At 44.2% G+C, this 18,265-nt stretch overlaps 1 protein-coding gene across 3 annotated transcripts in view; it reads right to left on the bottom strand.

Moving 5' to 3' along the window:
• TMTC4 (transmembrane O-mannosyltransferase targeting cadherins 4) overlaps positions 1–18,265 on the bottom strand; it is a 72,987-nt gene that overhangs the window by 7,015 nt on the left and 47,707 nt on the right. For all 3 annotated transcript variants that reach the window (XM_006141516.3, XM_027776227.1, XM_027776229.1), the window contains 5 exons: positions 12,379–12,458; positions 11,578–11,685; positions 11,354–11,495; positions 3,796–3,910; positions 2,290–2,402 (listed from right to left, as the gene is read on the bottom strand). In XM_006141516.3, coding sequence (XP_006141578.1) covers positions 2,290–2,402; positions 3,796–3,910; positions 11,354–11,495; positions 11,578–11,685; positions 12,379–12,458 — 558 coding nt within the window. The remainder of the gene's footprint in view (positions 1–2,289; positions 2,403–3,795; positions 3,911–11,353; positions 11,496–11,577; positions 11,686–12,378; positions 12,459–18,265) is intronic.

The following is an 18,265-nucleotide window of genomic DNA, read 5'->3' as shown; positions in this document are numbered from 1 at the left end:
GATTTCTCCATTCTGCTTAATGGAATAATTTCTACTTTATTAGGGGAAGAAAGGAACGTGAATTGGAAGCCAAGTGACCTCCGGGTTCCGTGCCCTTAGCAGAAATTCCGGTTGATGGTGGGATGACAGAAAAGTCAATACAATGATTATACACGCTGTGTCCTGAAGGGGACTAGCCAGAGCCAGGTCACTGGGGGAGAGCGAGGTGCTGCCCCATCTCAGGCTGACCAATGGCTAGAAAGGTCATCAGAAGCAAAACCATAAACCTCACCTGCTTTCCGCCTGACACACGTAGATCTATTACAAATCAAACTGAAGCTCTCACAAAGCCATCCCTGGAGAACAGTCTAGACATGTTGAAAGCATACAGGAGAGTGGGACTGGTGGTGCAGGGGTACATCTGGCACTGGGGGCTGGACAATGTGGAAGGTCCTGGTGTGTGTCCAAAGCCCTCCCTGAGTACACTGGGCATGCGCGTACTGGGGTCTGGGGCGGCTGAGGCTAGGGCAGGATCAGTGTTGAGACCTTGTTGGGGATGCTGCCTCTGTTTCTCAGTCTCTGTCTCTCTCACTCATGGAATAAATAAACAGGAAGTGGACACCGAAGCTCTTAAACTCCTTGATGTACAAAAATGAGAGAAATGCATGGGGTGTGGTTACGTGCTGGTGCGGAAACTATACCGTGTCTTATCCATAACCTCGCAGTGACCCAAGTAAGATACAGCCCTGGATTCTGAAGTCAAATGCTTCTCTAAGGCACTGCTTCTAAAAGAGAGCTTTCTGTGACAACTGTTAGACATGGGACCACTGAAAAAGCATGTGAGGGGACTTCAGAAAATTCATGGAAAAATGAAGTTAAAGTTTCAGTTTATTTTGGTGCAAAACAATGAGATAATTCATGCGTAGATTTTTATAATACGCATTTTTCATGAAGTTTTTTGTGTGTGTGTGTGTTTTGTTTTTGTTTTTTAAATTTGGTATAGGGTGTGTGCACTCACTGGAGAAAGAAGGAGAGGGAAAGTGAGTAAGCACCCCCAGGGTGATGGCCACACCACACTCTCCTCTCTTTCATTCTCTTTTTGGGATTTTGGACATGTATTTATATATGCCCAGTGCATTTTTTTCCATGCTGCTGGTCTGGGACTCGAACTGCCTAGTCAGTCACATGGGATCCAGCCATCTGAGTCACTACAACACCAGCTCGCTCTTCCATCAATTTTTTTGAAGACCCAACATATATTCTGGGCTTAGGCAACCCACCAAGATAATCTTTGGTGGATAAAAAGATCTAGGCATCTACATGTTCCCCCCCCCACTTAAAAAATGTAATTTCTTTATTGCTAGAAAGTGCTTGCACTTGCCAGAGAGACAGACAGACAGACAGACAGGAGACTGAAAGCAAAAGAGACAGAAAGTACCCTCTCCAATGGGACCTGGCCACTCCCCAGTCCCCCTTTCTCCCTTTCTCTATGCCGTAAGGGTTTTGTATACAGCTGCATGTATGCCTGGCGTATTTTTCAAGGCACTGGGGCCAGGGTTATAAATCGTGGCCAGCCATGTGGTATCCAGCTTCGTACGGAGGCACTTAACCGCGTCTGGGCAAGCCAGGGCATCTACTTTGAACAAGCCCCCGGTGATTCTGACTTACGAAATTCGAGTTGGAACGCACTGGCGTCAGGAACCTCAGACCCCCTTCCACACACAGGGAGGGCCGCACAGCCTGCCACTGACCCAGCCGGAGGTGGCCGCGGCACAGACAGCACCTGGCGGTTTCCACGGCTGATACCTCTCGGGCCTTGGTGATGACTAGAACGCAGATGCAGAACACCTGGAAGCTGCAAGAACCAGCCATGTCCGCCATGGCCAGCTGTTCTTTGTGTGCAGAAGCTGGAACCCACAAATAGAAGCTGGGGCTCCAGTCCAACTGCAAAGGGGAGCATCAAAGCCTGGTTGCCCAAGGAGGGCAACATGTCTGGGGGTGCTCCACTGCTGCCCAAACCCTGCAGCAGGTGAGGCCACTGCCCCGCAGCTCCCTGCCTAATCCTGGCTTTCCCTGACCTCTCTCGCCCAAGTGTGAACAATGGCAGTGAGTCCTGAGGGAAAGGACGCTGGGTAGGGTCCCACACCTACCCTTTAGGCAACTTCTCCAGGAAACAAACTGCCTGACTACACCGGGGCACCGCGGCCGCTGTCTGGGCCTAATCAGGAATTTAACTGGCAGAAGTAAAGTTGACAGCTCTGTGAGGTGCTGGCATTAATTGCAAGAAATCAGGGCTTGCAGTTCACAGACCTTGTACTTCTGGGCTTTCCCCAGCACATTCGCCAGCGAGAACATGAGCGAGTGGTCGTTAGGGATTAACTGCAGCGCCTCTCTTCCCGCAGCTTCGGCTTGGGCTAGATTACCTGGGAGTCAGAAATGGAAAACGTGAACCGCGTCAATGTTGAGTTCATGCTTTGGTCTCTCTACGATAAACAGGGATTCCCTGCATAGTACACAATGATCACAAATAGACTGATCAAGGGTGCTGTGTGGAACAGGTTACAGACACACACACATATTTATCAGTGGCAAAGTCGCTGCAATTCAGAATGATGTCGATGTGATATATAAACACTGAAAACCTAGTTTAAATTTTCCCACATTCCATTTATATCCTAATCAGAGAAACAAGTCTTCAAAATGAGTATCACAGTAACACTTTTTAAAAATTAATTAATTAATTGTTCAATTTAACCAGAGAGAGAGAGAGAAACCAAGCCGCCAGGTCCGGGACTCAAACTATGGTCAGCCATATGGAAATCCAGCACCTTAACCACCACGCAACCTGCTGGTCCCGCAGTAACACTGTAATAATAGAATTTATCGTGGTGAAGTATCTGTTTTGCATTTTCTTTGGAAACAAGTGTGTATCTCTGCTCCACACCAGTGAGAAGACTCACTAGCAGGAACAGCCAGTAGTGTGGTGGTTTTGACAACTGGATCCCACATGGCTGACTGTGTGGTTCTAGTCTTGGACTTGTGGCTTAAAAACCATGCTGGGTGTGTGTGTATGTGAATGTTCAAAATACCAAAAAGAGGAAGAGATGGAGAAGGGACTATGGTGTGGCCATTCCCCGTGGGGGTACACACTCTCTCTTTCTCTCTCTTTCTCTCTCTCTCATCTTTCTCTGATGAGTGCACATGCCCCCTAGCAAATTTTAAAAATTAATAAAAAAAACAAGACTCCAAATGAACACCATCATTTCTCAAGGGCTGCTTGGGCTTTAAGAACCAGGGGCACAGATTAAATCTTAACCAATCTAGTTCATTCTGTTCTGGGATGAGAAACCAGATCATCGAGTCCTTTAATGTTACGTCTACTGTGAGATTCTGTGGCTCCGAGTGTAGACGTGAAAGTGTTTCCTTCCAGTATGGTCAGTGAGCTCTGGAGTAGATGTGGTCCCAACCAGTCTGTGAACCCAGAGGCCATTTTTGCTCACTCAGGTGTCCCAGCCTCCCGGAAGGTATGTAACAGGACAACAGGCTTCGGAGAAAATGAGACCTCACCCAGCACCTTCCCCCTTACTCAACACCAGTTCGAAGGGGAAGGTCTTTCTCCCAAACATTCGTCTTCCAACATAGCAAAGGAAAAGCCATTTTTCTAGAAGAATACACATTTGCAACACAAAATATTTAATGCTAGGTATATATTTTTCAAACTTGGGGGGAAACAGCACACTGATCTACATTTTCTGAGTATTCAGCAGTTCTGCCCTGTGAAACGATTCCCTCCAGTCTGTCTGGCCACATCTGTACCTGTATTATCAAGAAGGATGATCATGTTGTTCCAAGCCAAACTGTGTTCCGGCTTCAGCACGGTGGCGTTTCTCCACGCACTCAGGGCCTCCACGTGACGGTTCAGATCCGCATACTGAAAGTCAGGCACAGAACAAAAAATAATAATAGTAATAATAAAACTCCGCATTCCAGCTTTTCTGTTTTCCCTCTAAGACACTACTAAATTAAATATATATATATAACTTGTATTAATAAAGCGTTTATTTTTTAAAAAAATGTTCATTCATATATTTCAAAAGAATTACAGTCAGGTAGATATTACTATCCCTATTTTATACATGAAGCAACTAGGCACAGGGAAAATTAAGCAACTGGCCCAAAGTTATAAATATAGAAATGATAGAGCAAGATTCGGATCAGGCCATCTGGCTCCCAAGCCTGTTTTTCTTCTTATTATTATTATCAAGTGATTCCGGGTAGTAAATCACATTTCCAGCTGCCAGAAGAGACCATACAGCCCGTCTTGGATTAAGTATTATTTAGAACAGGAAACCAAGTACTTTCTGTGATTCGAAGCTGCAGAGGCTGTCCAGGAGCCGCTTCCTCCCTACACCTAAACCTCACACGGAAATACAAGTAATCAGACACTTTGTAAGCTCCTTGGACATGTCTATGTCACGTAAAACCTCTTGGCGGTTTGGAAACCATTTGCCTCATTTAGGAAGGAGAGAATTATTGTTGCTTTCTTTCTTTTTATAGCTCTTTTTGCCATAGGGTAAGTGCGCTCCCGGAAAGAGACAGAAAGGCAGTGAGAGGAACAGTGAGAAATCACCTCCTTGGGGGATGGCCATGTAGCAGTCCTTTCTCCAACTTTCCCTTCCTGGGATTTCAGGCACACACACACACACACACACACACAGGCACTTGGCATGATATTCAAGCTGCCACTTCCAGGACTCAAACTTTGGCTGGCCATGTGGGAGTCCACTGCCTTAATCACCATGTCACCTGCTGGCCCCTGCCCCTCCCTTTTCTAAAGAAGCATCTTGGATTTTTGTTTTAAAGAATTATTTTATTTAACTTTTATTTGTTGATTTATTTTAAAATTTGACCAGAGAGACACAGAGTGAGAGAGGAAAGTGCGAAAGGAAACCACCAGGTCCAGGACTCAAACCACAGTCGGTCATATGGGAATCTAACATCCTTAACCACCATGCTACCTGCCAGCCTTCATCTTGGATTCTTTTTAAGTTTACATATTTTTTCCATGAGAGAGAGAGAGAGAATGAGAAAGAAGCACCTTCAATAGGGTCTTCAATAGGTGCTACAATCCCTCTCCAAGTCTTGTCAGACAGCCAGGATCACAGGTGTACATGTCCAGAGACCAAGGAAACTAACCCACGACCTTCCACGTGGACCCAGCTATTCTTGAGCAGTGTGTTACTGGGGCTGAAGTGTGCTGAAGTCTACCCTTTTTCTTTTGCTTCTAGTTTGCTAGAGGGTATGTGCACTCACTGGGGAATGAGGGTGGGGAAGAGAGGGAGATGGAGAGAGAGGGAGAGTATGTGAGACATCACCCCTCAGTGGGGATGGCCACACTTCAACACTTCTCCTCTTGGAACTTCGGGCACACATGCACACTCCAGTGTGACTTTCAAGCTGCCAAGTCCAGGACCTCAGATGTGGAGTTGGCTGTTTTGACCTCCACACTCTCTGCTGGCCCCCGTCAACCCTTCAAAGAGCATCCAAATAAACAAGAAAAATAGTGATTTAATAAGACTACCCACCCGGAAAGTAGACTAAAAAATGCATGTCCTGAATCTACCCTTCTATTCCCAACCCCATCTTGGATTTTTTTTTTTAAAGTTTACATTTTTTTTGCCAGGACTAGGAGACTGCAAACTACCTTTCTCAGCTTCCTGTGTTCCTTGGCTCCTTATGAAGCCTCTGCCAATAGGCACAACAGATGGCCATTGGAGGGCCAAGAGGGGAGCAGACCCTCCCCACACCCTCTTATTCTCTGCCTTTTTCCCTCAGAATGGCTTTGAAGTGGCCATGTCAGCTATGTCCCCCAGTCCCCCATCCTTGAGCACTCCTTCCTATTCCTTCACCAGGAAGGCAACGCTTGAAGCCCTGGCAGCACCTGAGATGTTCTGGTAGCATAATTTCCTCTCAGTGCTTTCCCCAAACCCAGGGTGTTTCCTTAGTTATTATTCTCTGCATTAATACTTCCATTTTTGCTCTTCCAGTCTTCCAGCACAATCTAAACTACTCCCTGTATTAAATCTCCTCTATTTAAAATTAGAGTGCCTCAAAATATATTCAAGACTGATCATCAAAACAGCATGGTATTACTACAAAAATGGACAGGTAGAGCAAATTGAGAATTGAGAACCCAGAAATAACCCCCCAAACATGCAGGCAATTAATTTTCAACAAAGGGCACAAGACAACCCAGTGGAGAAAAGAAAGTATTTTCAATAAACGGTGCTGTAAAAACTAGATATCCACCTGCAGAAAAATTAAACTGGACTCGTATCTCTCATCATGGACAAAAACTAACTTGAAATGGATCAAAGATCTAAACATAAAAACTGAAACTAGAAAACTACTGGTGGAAAACACAGCAGAAACTCTTAGCAACATTGGAATAGGCAAAGAGTTTCACAATAAGATCCCAAAGCACAGGCAATAATCCCAGAAATAGTCAAGTGGGGCTACATCAGGCCAAAAAGCTTCTGCACAGCAAAAGAAACAAGATCTAGAGTGAGGAGATGACCCTCAGAATGGGACAATATATTGCAAACTTATTAGATAAGAGACTGATAACCAGAATATACAGGGAACTCAAGCAGCTTACCGCCTCCCCCCCAATAATAATAATAATAATAAACCTGATTCAAAGATGGGCAAATGAGTTCAACAGACAACTCTCAAGGAAGACATTTGAACAGCCAAAGAGCAAATGAAAAAAATGCTCAACATCTCTTATCATAAGGAAAATGCAAATCAAAACCTTAATGAGATACCACTTAACCCCAGTCAGAATGGCTAAGTTTAAGAAAATGGTAAGTGTTGGCAAGGCTATGGTAAAAAGGGAACCCTCCTACGCTGTTGGTGGGAATGTAAACAAATACAACCACTGTGGAGAACAATGTGGAGATTCTTCAGAAACCTACAAATAGAACTACCATACGGCCTAGTAATTCCACTCTTTATCTTCCCAAAGGATATGAAAACAGTCAGAAAAACACTTGCACATGCCTGTTAATTACAGCATTATTTACAATTGCTAGTCATGGAATCAACCCAAATGCCCAAGAATGGACAAGTGGATTGAAAAAATGCTGGGCGTGTACTCTATGAATACTACTCAGCCATCAGAAACAATAAGACCTCTTTATTTTTGATATAAAGTGGACAAATATGGGGGATTTAATGCTAAGCAAAGCAACCCAGACCATGGAAAACAGGCATTATATGTCCTGGCTTAATATATACTGTCTGCACTCTATAGCAGAAACGGAAAGATTGGAAGGTAAAATAGCAGGGAGGCCAACTGTAGGTACTAGAGACAGTACAGAAGAGGGTGGGTAATAAAGGCTGGAAGGGAGGGAATCAGGGTCAAAAGCAACACATTTAATAGACACAATAACAAAGAGTTATCTGTTGATGATAATGTATATGACAATGTCTTTGATTTGACTAATATGCACCCTATTCATGCTGGGAAAAACCATGTGGTACACTTCAAAGATGTGCAGTTATTAAATGGAAATAAAAATAATTTAAAAATAACAAAACATAAGCGGACTTCATATAGCTCATGGGAAATGGAATGATACTATGAGTTTATTTTGGTGCAACAATTTTGAAATCCACACATGGTTTCCTTATAGTATGCATTTTCTTTCCTTTTCTTATTTTTTTTTTAAGAATTTTTAAATTTAACTTTATTTATTTATTTATTTTAATTTGACCAGAGAGAGAGAGAGAGAAAGTGAGAAAGCAAGCCACCAGGTCCGGGACATGAACTGCGGTTGGCCAAGTGGGAGTCCAGCGCCCTTAACCACCACGTCACTTGCCAGACCCATAATATACGTTTTCTATGAACCTTTTATGAGTTCTCATATTGAACATGGCTTCTGTTTTCCTGAACACATCTTGACTGATACATACAATCGGGGCTTGTTTAAGGAACTGTCTTCAGTGAGACTTCCAGCTACTGGTCCAACGACTTTCCACGGTCAGTAATGTGTCCCACATAACCCAACTCTTCCTAGTTTTCAGTTTTACAAGAGAACTGCTTCGCATTCCTTGTTTCCTGAGTTCTAGAAACCAAAACAAATTTCTATCTCCTGTTACTAGTCATTCATAAAAAGAAACTTTCAAGTTATTAAGTTCCTCTTATTTGCCAATGTATAAATGGGTTGGTTGAGCTGCTAAAGATTAAGCTCTTAATGCTTTTAAGCTGTCAGGCAAGCAAAAGCTGGGTAATTAAACCACAATGAAGAGCAAAAGCCTAAAATAAGCAGGAACAGTTGACAGAAGGGGACACGGGAAGACCATTTCACGGTAGCATAACTGGTAAACAATATGAACAAAGAGCAGTGTAGGTCTCAATCTGCTCCACACTGCAGAAGACCTTCGAAGGGAACGTGTGATGAATCCCAGCATTGGGGCATGTGACTTAGGTCGGTATTTTATATTCTTTGCTTATTCCCTCAGCTGTAACTCTTAGAGAAGGCTCAATCGGCATAAATTCTCTATTTTCCAAATCCCGAGGAGTTGCAGTGACGGGGAGTCATTAGGCAAGAGAAGGCTGCTAACTGTAGATCTTTAAAGCATAACCTAGGGGCTGATGGCAGGCACACTCTGCAAGCAAAAACCTAAAAGAAGAGATATCTCTAGAAAAGAAAAAAAAAAAAAAGGAAAGGAAGAAGAATTCACATGCCTGTGTCACTCAAATGCTATTTAATAGACACAGTAAATAGAGACAGTAACCCTGCATACCATGTACATGGAAGCACTCATCTGCACGTCATGAGACAATGTGCCCTATGCTCCCACATCCCAACCTGGTCCCTATACCACTCCATTCACTTGGTGAGAAAGACTCTATTTTGTATGTGATGAGTTTTTTTATCTCTACCTATGTCATTAGAGTGAGATTTTAATGACCGCCCCCCTCCCCTACAACTCATCTCTTGAATAGCTGCAGCTCTCTACCTTCAGGTTTCATAGAGAAAACTGTTTCAACGTGAAAATTTGTAACTAGATCAAAATGCAGAGAATGTTGAAATGTAAAAGACAACAGAAATGCACACAAGGTCAAGTGGTTCTGGAAAAGCTGATGTGGGATAACAGGAATATCTTCCTATTAGTCTTCGCTGTCCAAAAGTACTGGACTCAAGTCATGTGACTGCCACTCTTCCCTCCAGCCCAGAAAAATGAATTCCTTTCCACAGTGGAGTAGGCATACGGAGATGATATCTTCCTATGACACAGCACAACTAAAATATGTCTTGTACTTTTGTATAATAAAAACACTTTGGGAGCCCAACAAGTGGCATACTGGTTAAGGTGCTGAACTCCCCATGTGGTTGACTGTGGTTTGAGTCCTAGACCCTGCAGCATGAAACTCATGCTGGGGTGTGTGCCCAAAATCCTGAGGGGAGAAGGGATTGTGGCATGGCTATCCCCACTGGGGGATGACTTTCACTTTCTGTCTCTCTGGACAGCGCACACACCCTATAGCAAAAATTTCTCTCAAAAATAAAACAAAACACAAAACGCTTTGGCCACTTTATTTTTAAATTTCTAACGTGAGTTTTATTTGGCCAATTAACGGGACTTCTGCAGTGTGGAAGAGGCCAGAGTTCACCGTTTGTTAGCCACAAGCTCCTGCCATCTTGTTCCTCTTTTCATACAATTTCATCTCTACAGCCCACAGAATCATGGCTACTTAGTCTAAAAATGAAGACTTTAGGACCAATGACATTTATGTCAGGGCAAACAGCAAAGTCTAGTATTGCGATACATCTACAGCTGTTAGTTTTCTAGGTTGCTTTCTCCCAACAGCCCCTTCTGCTCTGACATACTCCATCCTCTGGGTCAAACTTCAGACAGAGCTGCTTCTCAGACATGGGACCACCAACAGGGAGGGCTCTGGAATCATTTTGGGGCACTTATTAGTATTTTCCAATACAGGTTCTTCATGGAGTTTTTGATTCCCTAATTGGAGATGGGGTGGGATGGGGTGCGTACCAATTGGGGAAACAGATGGCTTTGCCAATATGAGGGCTCCATAAAACCAGGATGGTCCAGCCTTTAGCACTGAGGATAGTGGGCACTCCTTGGAACATGAGAAACGGTCCTCCATGTGAGGCTGTGCTGGGTAAGAGCTAGAAATCTACACCTGAACCTCTACAAGTAACACCACTGTGCAGGCCATCCAGGTGGGACAAAACACAGGTTTACTTGTAACAATTTTATCCAATAAATTTATGAGGGGACTTCAAAACAGTTTATGGTGAAATGGAATTAAAGTATGAGCTTATTTTGGTGCCCCAAATTTGGAAATCTAAGCATAGTTTTTTAATATGCATTTTTCATGACCTTTGCATTAGCAACACATGTATTTGGTTTGTTAAAACCAAATTCAAGGGTTGATTACGGGGAGAGAATATAATCATTCCTTAAAGAATTTTGCTCCTTTCTGTATGCCTTCTCTCTCTTCTTTTTCTTCCTTTCTTTTTTCATCAAGGATATCAAGAACAGTCTGATCTTCATAAATACTGTCAAGAACCCAGGCTGTAAAGTTATGATGGGACACATTATTTTTTATTCCACTAAATAATGTCTAAGTCTTTTCAAATAAATTGCATGCCCTCTGCAGCCGTCTCGCTTGGAGGAGAGAGCTCCCTGCAGATAAGAACGGCTCCCTTGAGGAAGGAGAATAAGGAAGCCCAGAAATCACACTACGGGTTTTGTTTTTTTTTTAATCTCAGTTTTTATTCCATTTTTTCTTTTTAAAACAGAGAATATTTATCAGGAAGTTATTCCTTGGAGCATTGTTCTAAAGGGAAGAAGGGATTGAAAACATTTTAATATATTCCATAGTTTAACCTATGGCCTTGCTGCTCTCATCAACTCGATCAAATCAAGTTGGATCGCTCTCCAATACGAGCTTTCAACAGTTACATGTAAGAAAATCAAATAGCTACCTTAAAGGAGATAAACATACATGAAACAACGTTATACAATATAGAATGCGAGGGGATGCTCCTGCTCTCATTTGATTACAAATAATGAAAAAGAACCAATCGTGGGGCTGGCAGGTGGCGTGCTGGTTAAAGGCACTGGACTCCCACATGGCCGGTGGCTGCTCAAGTCCCAGACCCGGTGGCTTACTTTCTGACTTTCCCCCTCTCTTTCTCTCTGTCTGTCTCACTCTGATCAAACTGGAAAGTAAAAATAATAAATAAAGTTAGATAATTCTTTCAAAAAAAAAAAAAAAAGAAAAAGAAAAAGAGCCCATCTTTCCTCCCGCAGGCATAAGGCACCCCAAGCTTACCAGGCGCCCGAGATTGTAGTAACAATCTGGGTACTTCCTTCTGTGTTTAATTGCTGTCCGGTAACTTTGCTCCGCAGCGTCGAACCGTTTCAGGCTGTTCTGCACTATGCCCAGATTCATCCACGCAGCCGCAAAGTCTGGCCTGGAAGAGCATTTTTCAAAACATCAACAAGCAGGAGAAAGGCTGAGACTGTCAGCAGCAGAATTATAAGGGCAGTGCTTACTGGATCCGGACAGCCAAAGACAGCAGCTCCTCAGCTTCCTGTAGCTCATTCCTTTCTTTTAAGATATTTCCAAGATTATTCATGGCGTGAACATACTTGGGATTTAATCTGGAAGTTGAGAGAGAAATTGAGCCGACTGCTAGTACTCTGTACTTTTCACTAAACTCAGGCATTGGCTAAGATATCTTTTTTCATTCTTTTTGTAAAAAGTATTTTTGCCTTAGGGTGCGTGTGTTCACCAGAGAGAGAGAGAGAGACAGAGACAGAGAGAGGGAAAGTGAGATATTGCTCCCTCTCCCCCCCAGGTGGGATGGCTACACTGCAATTGCTTCTCCTTCATTCTCCTCCCAGGACCCTGAGCACACATGCACACACACTCGGAGTAAATTTCAAGCCACAGGGTCTGGGGCTTGAACTGTGGTCGGCCATGAGGAAGTCCAGAAACATAACCGCTAGGCCATCTGCTGGCCTGTGGCTAAGATATCTTAAAGTCAGGGTCTTTACATAGGCTTTTAATCCTAGAAAGTGAAAATAATACATGCAGGGACTGGCGCCATGGTGCAGTGTTAACACAGCACTCGAGAGAAGCGAGGTCCCACCTCCAACTGCAGTTCACGACCCAGTCTCCTGGGCATTTGCTCAAGTGCCCAAGATCATACCGGCTGAAGGACAGAGGGAGAGGACAGTGGTGTGACTTATTTATACCATAAATAAAGAAAAAAAGTGAAAAAGGAAGACAGGCAGGGAGAAAGGAAGACAAGACACCGTATCCATCAATAATAGGACAGGGACGTGTCATACCTGACGGCTTCCCGGTAGTAGCGGATGGCAGCGGTCTGATTGCCCTTGTCAGCCAGGTTCTTGCCCACATTGTAGTGAACCTGCGAATGCGGGTAAGAGTTTGGCCATTAGCAGACAGACTTCTCTAGACACCTCTCATACCTTCTAACCGAAGACAAGTAACGAGATGAAGACTACCCGCCAGGACTTCAGCTACAGCCCTAAGGGAGTGGGGAGCGTGCAGCTCTGCCCCATCCTGAGAGGACAGCTTAGGAGAAGGGAGGAAATGGCAGATAGCACTAGAGAATGCCAGAAGGCAAAAGAACCAAAGAACTCACTAGAGAAAGCTGCAAAAGTATGAAGCTGAGCAGCTCCTATGACCAACCTCGACCTCCCTCACACGCCTCATGAGAATGAAGATAACAAAGTCCAGTCGCCTGTGGACACAAGTGGAAGAACGGTGATTCTGTCCTTCCGTTTTGAACTAATAAGCCCTTTCTTTGTATGACATCTTTCTCCTGAGGCATCACAAGCATTTTACTTCAGACCTGCTGCAGGTGGAGGTTTTCTGTCTCCTCAAATTTCCCATGTGGAAATCCTACCTCCTCTTAGTGATGAGACGAGGATTTGAGGCCTCTGGGAGGTGATTTGGCTGTGAGGGTGGGGCCCTCCTGAGTGGATTAGTGCCCTTAGGAGACACAAGAGAGCTAGCTCGATCGCTCCACCGTGAGAGCACGCAGGGGGAAGATGGCTGTTTACGAACCAGAAGGTCAACTGGCTGGCCCCTGGATCTTGGACATGCCAGCCTCCAGAACAGTGAGGAAAAAAATGTCTGTTGTGAGCAGAGTCACTTCCTGCCACCTCTGAACAGAGGCACTTCCTGCCACCTCTGTGAGCAGAGGCACTTCCTGCCACCTCTGTGAGCAGAGGCACTTCCTGTCTTATCAGTCTTAACCTCTGCTTAGACTGACTCTTCTCTCAAAAACACTTGCATTTCTGAAAGGGTCTGGAGCGGTGTCATATTCTGTAAGCATGTATATAATAGAGACTTTTCTAAATTACCAGTTTAAAAGCACACCCAGTTACGCTGACCTAACCTGATGCAAGGAAACAGAAGCAGAGAAATCGCAGGAATCCATGGCACACCAGCCACATCACCTAAACGTCCTCAACCCAATAATGGTCCACTCACGAGTGCTTCCATCCTTAAGCTATAGCTTGGAGAGGACTCAGTTAACACGATGACCAGAGCACTATCATGAAAAGTGTGCTCAAAACAGTTAGAACTGGCATCTGACCCCTCCCACCTTAAGCTATAGCTTGGAGAGGACTCAGTTAACACGATGACCAGAGCACTATCATGAAAAGTGTGCTCAAAACAGAACTGGCATCTGCCCCCTCCCAACCTTGGGGCTCTCATGTGAGCTTACCAGAGAGAGACAGAGAGAAGGAAAGTGAGAGAGCAAGCTGCCAGGTTTGGAACTCAAACCATGGATAGCCATATGGGGGTCCATGCCAGCTTCTACTCTGGCTTCAGCACGACTCCCTGCCTCTGACCCCATCTCCCCAAGCTCCTGCTGCTTTTCTCTGCTATGCACCAACTGTTTTCTCATTTAAAAACCTAAGGCCAGTTCAGGTGCTCTCTGCAGCACAGAAGGTGTCTGGTGAGATGTTTCAAACACCTGGAGACAAGAGACCAAGGGAGAGAGAGGCGACTCTCTGGAAATCCTGGCTGTAGTTACTTAAATGGGACTGCTAAAACTGCGACTGGCCCACGGCAGCAGTCCGAAATTGAGAACAGGCCTACCTGAGACCGGCTTTATCCTGAGAGTTACATGGAGGGAACTGACTAGAAAACGGCTGCCTGGATGGTAAGGCAGAACACAAAAACCTCGTAAGCAGGTTACTTAAAAGAGAGCTGTGACGTTTGTTTCCTAGAATATAAGACTGAAAAGGTCTGTTTACTCTTCGACGTTCCCCCTGGCCTCCGTGACATGTACGCTGAGGCAGTGAGCCAGCGCGGGTGATGCCGAAGACGGAAACCATCAGTGCAGCCAGTGACAGCTAAATGCAAATGAAGTAGAGCCACCAGTGATGACGGGCACTTGAACAGTTTGTTTCCCATGTTTCGCCAACATTCAATGTAAAACTGAATTTTTTTTCCCCCATGGGGCACGTGTACTTGCCAGAGAAACAGAGAAGGAGTGAGGGGGAAAGTGAGAGCTCACCCCCTGGGAGGATGGCCACACCACATTCCCTTCTCCATTCCCCTGGGGTTTGGGGCACGCACACACATGTGCCCAGTGTGAGTTTCAAGCTGCTGGTCCAGAACTAGAAAGGTGGTCGGCCCTGTGGGAGCCCAACACCATCGCTGGCTTCCTGTTTTAAACACATGAAAATCCTGTAATTCGTTCTGGGTCACACCTTAAGGAAACACATAGATGCTCATTGACTTACGGCAGGGGTATGTCCCGATAAACCATCTAAGGTGAAAATACTCTAAGTCCAAAATGCATTTACACACCTAACCTACATCATCGCTTGGCCTAGCCACCTGGAACGTGCTCAAAGCACTTACACTAGCCTTCAGTTGGCAGAGGCAAACACAAAGCCTAGTTTACAATACAGCGTTGAATATCCCACGTGATGTAGTGAACACTGTACTCTAAGGGAGAAATGGTATGTGTGGGGTCTCCAGGTAGGGTTTCTACGGACAGCATCTCACTGTCCCACCACCACAAAGTTGAAAAATTGCAAGTAGAACCATCGCGAGTCGGGGACTGCCTGTACCTCATGGTGGCATGCAAACCTTTTCACTGTTAACAAGAACTTAGACTCGTACCCCAGATATTAAGTGCAATGCACTTCTAAGCCGTAAGAACTGAAAATGACTGTGAACACGATTAGACAGCTGGCATCTCATCGGCAGTAGGTGCAGGGAGCTCCATTTCTAGGTGCCTCAATCCCGTAACTGATAACGAGTGCCTACCATATGCAAGACACCATGGCTGATCTAAATGCAGGCCCAGCGCTGGCACCACCCACACTGATACTGCAGTCTTTCAAACGAAGATGTGCCTTAGTTTATAAATCTGGGACTAAACTAGAGCCAGTTGCCAATTCCTTACTTAATACATTCAACGAATATCAAGGGGAAACCAGTACAGACAATGTATCCCCTGTAATGAGGTTGAAGGAAACCAGTGTCTTCCTAAATGAGATCTCTTCCCTGAATTCAACCTATTACTGCCTTTTTCTTTCCAAACAAAAGAAGCAAATACAGTTATCTAGCACTTCAATTTATAATAGAAGTTTAAAAAATATAATACCTTTATATTTCTTCTATTGAATGGTATCATTAAAAACTTCTTGGAAAAGGGCTATAACCATGGGGTCCATTTTAAACACCAGTATTGGAGGTATATATTCAATTAAAAAGAGAAAACCATACACACATACCTAGTAACTATGCATGCTCATGTGCGCATACCCTGTTTTTTTCCCTTAAGTTTATTTATTCATTTCTCTGAGAAAGAGACAGAGACAGAGACAGAAAGGGTACACCTAAAAGGATATTGATACTGCAATCTACCCAGCTTCAGCCAGCCCCAAGTAACAGACATACCTAGGGAGGTCTCTGGATACAACCCAGGACTTTCCCAGGTGGGGCAGCCTCAGAGTGTTGTCCCCACCATCTGTTTTCTAGCCCGTGGTATATGAAATCACTCCCTGGGAAGACTGTCACACTGGGTAGAGTTGGGTGGGAGAACCCCTTCCAAATATTCATGGAACACACATATTATGAAAAAACTATGCATAGATTTCACTTTTTTTTTTTTTTTAGTTGTAACGTAAACTTGTACTTGAATTCTTTTTTCCATGAATGTTCTGAAGTGCTCCCGTTAGGTCTCATCCCCTCTTAGTGAGCAGCAAAACCTGAGCACAGCACCACCCTCAGCCTCCACCAGACGTCTACACTGCCAGCCTAGATGATGGCTGCGTAGCCATTCAATGCCTCAGTTTCTCCCTCTGGAAAGATAAAGAAAAGAATGCCCTCTCTCTCTGAAAACTCAGCAGGAGGAGCATGCAGACTAATTACAGAGCCTCTAAAAGAGATCTGAGTTCCTTGTGGTAAAGAACTGTATAAATGGAAGGGGTAATTATTGCTATTCAAACAGAAGAGTAAAAATAAAACAAATCTATTAACATTTGTGAAATTAAATCACAATCAATTTATTTTTAGTAGCATAAAATAAGTTGATAGGTCAGCAAATCAAATTAAAGAGGAAAGCTTGAAGTAATTCACTCTTTTATCTAAGTCTGTCAGCTATGGAACGTGAACAAGAGGTTGTACTTCAAGTAAAAGGCAAACCAGGAGTCGGCGCCTTTTACAAACTATTCTTTACTTCAGGGGCATAATAAGACCTCAACTGTTCATTAGTTTTATTCACATAATTTTGCCTGAAATCATTGCTATACCATAAATGCAGAAGGTGGAAATGAGGCAGAACCCGCCCCCCCCCCCCCCCCCCCCCGCCCCAGGAGGATTACATTTAAGTATCCCAGCCTGGTTCGATTCTCATGATTTAAGAGAGAATGTATCATTATTGGGACCAGAAGATGGTGTAATGGTTAAGTTGCTGGACTCCCATGGAGTTGAGCACGATTCGAGTCTTGGACTCAGTAGCTTAAAATTTATGCCGGGTGCACGTGCGTACGTGCCCAAAATCCTGAGAGAAGAATAGCAGAGAATGGATTGTGGCATGGCCATCCCCCCTGGGGGAGTGATCTCTTGCTTTCTATTTCTCTGTTCTTCTGGTGAGCAGACATGCCCTATAGCTAAAAGCTCTCTCTCTAAAAGAGAATGTATCATTACTTAATGATAATAATCTACACTACAGAAAATTCTTCCAATTTAACCCCTTGGCCTCCATTTTGGACAAGTGGCATTTTCTTCCTGTCATTTAAGGCAAAACCAAAACTAAAATGAGCCAATGAAAGCTAACATGTTTTGAGTACCTACTATGTGCTAAATACCATGTTATGACATGTATTTCATTCAACCATCACAACAAACCCAGCGGATGACTCGTTTTATAGAAAAGGGTACTGAGAATAGAAAGAATTTAGTTTTGCCCAAAGAGACACAGCCGGTTAAGTGAAGAGCTTAGATTCACTAAGAATACAAGGGAGGGGGGCTAGGCAGTGGTGGCACAAAGGTAAAGCCAGATGCTTGCAAGGCTGAACAATGGAAAGGTCCCAGGTTCGCATCTGGAGACCTCCCAGGGTACGCTAGGCACATGTATGCCCACGACGCAGGGCTGGCGAAGACTGGGGATCAATTACAACATCTGTGTCCTGTTGGGGATGATAGCACTCTGTCTGTCTGTCTCTCTCTTGCTCATGGAAGAAATGAACTTAGGAAAAAAGAAGAATAGAAATGAAGTCAATTCCTTTCAAAGTCTATTCGTTTGTGTTCTCCTGGCCTAACGAAGGAACCACAGGCAGAGAACTCAAAGGGGAGATGAATGCGCACTGTTGTGAAGCACGCAGCGTAATTTAAACTTCCTAAACTAAATCAGTGCCCATTTGCAGGCGTGACCGCCTTCAGATTATAGCTTGAAGGAAGTTAGTTAATGCTATCGCCAGCGTCCGGGTTTTACAGTATGCTCTAAACGCTCAGCTCTCCCTGGCCAAGTCACAGCCCTCAATACGATATCATCCCACCTCCCCTTCAGGGGAGACCAACACCGGGAAGACGAGTTAGCCTATTTCATTGGTCCTGTCTGGTTTTAATTGTTCTTTTTTTTTTAAAAAATATTTTTTATAGAGATTTTTGCTATAGTATGTGTGCACTTGCCAGAGAAACAGAGAGAAAGAAAGCAAGAAATCACAACCCCAGCAGGAA

The sequence above is a fragment of the Tupaia chinensis genome, unplaced genomic scaffold (genome assembly GCF_000334495.1).
Source record: "Tupaia chinensis unplaced genomic scaffold, TupChi_1.0 Scaffold000057_1, whole genome shotgun sequence".
In the NCBI taxonomy this organism is placed as follows: domain Eukaryota; kingdom Metazoa; phylum Chordata; class Mammalia; order Scandentia; family Tupaiidae; genus Tupaia; species Tupaia belangeri.
Note: the sequence above shows the minus strand (reverse complement) of the source record. Positions and strands in the feature narration are given on the sequence as shown.